This window comes from Bison bison, unplaced genomic scaffold (assembly GCF_000754665.1).
Source record: "Bison bison bison isolate TAMUID 2011002044 unplaced genomic scaffold, Bison_UMD1.0 scf7180017864307, whole genome shotgun sequence".
NCBI classification, from domain to species: domain Eukaryota; kingdom Metazoa; phylum Chordata; class Mammalia; order Artiodactyla; family Bovidae; genus Bison; species Bison bison.
The window spans coordinates 652,875-657,239 of record NW_011494879.1 but is presented as its reverse complement, the minus strand read 5'-3'; the positions used below and the strand labels follow the sequence as shown (position 1 = coordinate 657,239).

Here is a 4,365-nt window from a genome sequence, read left to right as displayed (position 1 = left end):
GCTCTTCCGATCTCAATGAAGTGGGTTTAGGGCCTCCCCACTGTCCCAGAGGCCCGCCCCTCCCTGAGGCTCCAGGGGAGCAGGCCATGAGGCCCACCTCTGCCGGCACAAGGGTCCCCGCGACCCAGACACGCACGTCTGGTGTGTGGAGTTATCACACATCACAGCAGGTGACGGCCAGGGTGCAGCCGCTGTCTGAGCCCCAGCCTCCCCCCACTCCCAGTGCACGCACACGGGGCACACAGTCACCGTCGCGGCCGTCTGCTTGGTGGGCAGCCGCCCCAGCTCTGGAGCCCCCTGGAGCAGAGCTTGCCTGAGCCCTCCAGCAGGCCCTGCTCCAGGGCTGGAGGGCCCCTGCTGTCCTCCCCACTGCCTTCCACCTGCCGCCCTGCCAGGCCACGCCCAGCCCCACCCACTCACTGGCCTTTGCAGACAGGTCGGCTCCTCTGGAAGGCTCCGCATGCCTGCCTGCCCGTCACAGCAGAACATGGTTCCACCCTGCCCCCTGCCCTGGGGGGGCCTTGGGGGAGCTGCTCAAAGGTGTGCGGTGGAGAAAGGCTGAACATGGGGTCCATCTGCGCTGCAGAAGGCCTTGGTGCCTGCCCTGGAGGCGAGCCTCTGCCCTCCAGACGTGACATGACTTGTGGCCTGTGGTGGGGGTGAGGGACTGCCCTCCCTGGTCAGGGTCCCGAGCCCTCAGCCTGGGCTTCGGGGGAGACACAGGTTGGGGCTCAGGCCTCAGCCCCCAGGCAGAGGCCAGGGTACGCAGTCCATCTGTGCTCTTATCCTCTCTCTCTGCCTGATCCAGAAGGTCCTGGCCTCCTTTGGGCCCTTCAGAGCCCCTGCCCGTTGGGCTCGTGGTGGGGGACCAGGAGCGGTACTTCGTGGGCGTGGGGCACTCCGTTCCTCTGTGGTTGGACCGCCTCCTCCCCTGGAGAGGGAGGGGAACCAGAGGGAGACCAAGGGAGGCAGCAGAGGCTCCAGCGGCCTCCTTTCTGCCTCTAGTCTGTCCTTTCAGTGAGCGGCCCCTGAGGGCTGGGCCGGCCTGGGAGGCTGACTCTGATCTGAAGGGACCTTTGCTCTCAGGCTCATAGCTGAGACAGGAGAAATCAGGGTGCTCGTTGTGGAAGGAGACGGAAGCCGGGGCTCTAGCTCTTCAGCAGACCTTCTGTTGGGTCGGGGGAGTGACTCAGGCTGCTGGGGTGATGTGCATCTGAGCTCTGAGCCCCTGGGGAGCTAAGGGGTGAGATGCCTCTCTCTGGAGCATGTGCCAAGGGCTCCGAGTCCCGGGAGAGGGCCTTGGGCATGCTTCGTCCCCTGTCATCTCCCCCCACTGCCCCCCTCCCCCAACTCAGTGCAGTAGGAGAAATGGGACCTTCATAACAAGACACTCAGGCCAGATTTGGTCCCGGTAGCTGTGTGGCCTTGGACAGGTCAGTTTCCTGTTCTGTGCCTGTTTCCTGCCCCCGCCCCACCCCAGCCAGGTCCTGGCTCTAAGGAGAGCCCCTCCTCACCCCCGCCTGGGCCTCGCACCTGCCCCAGGAACTCAGGAGGGCCCGTGGGCATGAGCAGAGCAGCACACGCAGTACTGACGTCTACTGTTGCGTGTTCAGAGAAGGAGGCCCTAGAGGTCACTAGCGGTCAGGAAAGATCCTCAGGCTATGTGGTCTCCGGGGAGACCAACTGCCACTCTCCCACCCTGGCCCTCCTATTTCTCCGTTGGCCAACCAGGTCTCCAGGGCCCAGAGTTCAGTTCTGTATTTCAAGGCCCACTTGTGATTTCAGAGGGCCCTGAAGTTGGGTGCGTTGGGTGAGGCATTTCTGGAGCATCAGTAGCCCCGGCACAACTCCAGCCACCCGGCCTGCTCTGGCCGGCCCCTGCCCTGTGCCCCCACTGCCCTGGGTCCCTTCCTCTTGCCTCCTGCTGCCCTCTCCCCTCCCCAGGTCACAAGGCTGGCCGTGGGCGTGAGGAGGCGCATCCGAGGTGGGGGTGTTTCCATCTGGATGGGTGCAGCAGGTTCCTGTAGGCCTCCCCGCAGTCAGGAGGGAAGGCGTGGGCTCAGGCTCCCTCCTGGGTCTGCCCAGGGAGCTGTGCTGTAGCCAGGCCACCTTCCCACCCAAGCCGAGGTCCGTCTCCCTCCGTCTGAGCCCCGGCTCACTGCCTTTCAGGGCAGCTGGCCCGCCTCTGCCTCTTGTCTTTCTTCCCTGTGAGGCTGCACAGAACGAGCCCCTGTCTGGCGTGGGAGACCTCATCACAGTGATGGGCGGACGGTCGCAGCTGCTTATACGAGGAGGCAGGGCAGCCTGTTTGTCCTCCGCCGTGGGATGGGGGTGCTCTTTTCGGTCACCCCGCCAGGCTGGGGCAGGGCTGAGCAGAGATTTGAGTCCCACGGGTCTGGCCATGATGCGGGGGCTCTTGCCTCGCTGATCCGGGGTCCAGCTCAGATGTCACCACGTCCCCTCATCAGGCTGCCCTGCTCTCACGCCCCGGAAGCCCCCACAGGTGAGACCCAGCAGCTTGGCGATGGAGCAGCCTCCCAGAGCAGGGGCTCCTGGCCAGGGAGCGCGGGTCTGGACCCCTGGGGCCTTACTTGCCAGGCCTGCTCAGGTCTGCTCTCCTCACCTGGCTCCACAGGACTTCCTGACCGACCTGATGATGTCGGAGGTGGACCGCTGTGGGGACAACGAGCACCTCATCTTCCGCGAGAACACGCTGGCCACCAAGGCCATCGAGGAGTACCTCAAGCTGGTGGGCCAGAAGTACCTGCAGGACGCACTAGGTAGGGGGTGTGGGCCAACTCGGGGCAAGAGGGTCAGGGTGGGGCACGCTGACTGGGTCCTCACAGCCCCCTCCTGCCCTCTCGGCCACAGGGGAGTTCATCAAAGCGCTGTACGAGTCAGACGAGAACTGTGAAGTGGACCCAAGCAAGTGCTCGGCCGCTGACCTCCCTGAGCACCAGGGCAACCTCAAGATGTGCTGCGAGCTGGCCTTCTGCAAAATCATCAACTCCTACTGGTCAGTGCTGCCCCCACGCCCACTCGGCCTCTACTGCCCAGGGTCCCATCCCACATCCCTCCCTCTCCCCCCATCCTTCTGTGTAGGCTGGGTGCCTAGAGCATGCTGGGCGCTGGGCTGGCCCCTGTGAGCGTCATCCCATCCCGAGAGCTCGGTGAGGCGCTCTCCTCTGTCATTGCCAACAAGAGAGCTGAGGTTTAACAGGGAGAGGGCGGGTAACACAGCTTCAGAGTCGGCGCCCTGGGATTGGAGTGCACCTTTTTCCTGACCCCGCTGAGTCCGACTGGTCCTTTCTGGGCTCAGACGTTGGAGTGTTCCAGAATGTGTAGGTAGGATGTGCATTGTTGAGGATTCAGACCCAGCAGTCCCTTACACATGCTGGACAGTGGGTACTGCCTGGCACCACTGTAGGTGCTACGGCTGGACAAGAAGCCAGACACACAAGGCTCTGCTCAGGCACCCCTGGGGTGGGTGGGTGGCTTCACCTGGCCATGGAAGCTGGTGCTCAGGTCACAGGCTTGGAGTGGCCCTATCACGCACCTGTGTGGGGCCTGGACACTGGGTGGGCCTCCTGCTGGGACCATAGAGAACTGAGGAGGAGGACTGGCCTTTACTAGGACCGAGTTCTGCAGGCCCCTGGCGGCCCCAGAGAGGAGTGGAAGTGTGCAGGGCAGGCTGCTCTCACAGGATTGGGCCACAGTCAGTCCCGGGCCATTCCGTGCAAGATGAACGTCCCGGCACATGTGAATGGTGGCCACTGAGCTAGTACAGCCTCATCAGAGACGGCTGTGTGACTGTCCAGGGGACCATACTACCAGCCCCCAGGAGTGGCTTTATTTTCACACTGGAGGAGCTGCCCAGGCTTTTTCCTCGGTCACTGCTCCAGCTCAGGACCTACGTTCCCTTCCCCACCCGAGTGGCTCTCCTGGCCCCATTCCCCCGTCCCGCCTCTGGCCGTAGCTTGCTTCTCTCTTTGGTCGTGTTCTTTCCTGTCCTGTTGGAGGGCCTATATCTGGCTCCCCTTTCTGGCCCTCCTTTATTATGTCACCAGAGACGGTAGGCTCACCCCCGCAGCCACCCTGGCTCATAGCTCTGCTCCCATCAGAGTGCCCTGAGCACCCCAGGGCTGGGCACCAGAAGGACCTAGCTGCTCCCGAAGGACAGGCACAGGCAGAGGCGGGCCTGCGAGGAGAGCGACAGCCTTGGGTCAGGGCAGAGCCGGCGGGGTCGATGCTGGCGGCCCTGGTCCCCCTGCCCCAGGGTTACACAGGGTGCTCACTGGGCCTCCCTGGCCCTTTGGGCTGAGCTGAAAATGACCCTTGGCACCGGGCCAGGAGGGACAACCAGAG

General features: G+C 63.9%; 1 protein-coding gene across 1 annotated transcript in view; it reads left to right on the top strand.

Annotated features, from left to right (window-relative positions):
- DAB2IP (DAB2 interacting protein) overlaps window positions 1-4,365 on the top strand; it is a 168,689-nt gene that overhangs the window by 142,795 nt on the left and 21,529 nt on the right. The window contains exons 6-7 of the mRNA XM_010852104.1: window positions 2,636-2,780; window positions 2,872-3,016. Coding sequence (XP_010850406.1) covers window positions 2,636-2,780; window positions 2,872-3,016 — 290 coding nt within the window. The remainder of the gene's footprint in view (window positions 1-2,635; window positions 2,781-2,871; window positions 3,017-4,365) is intronic.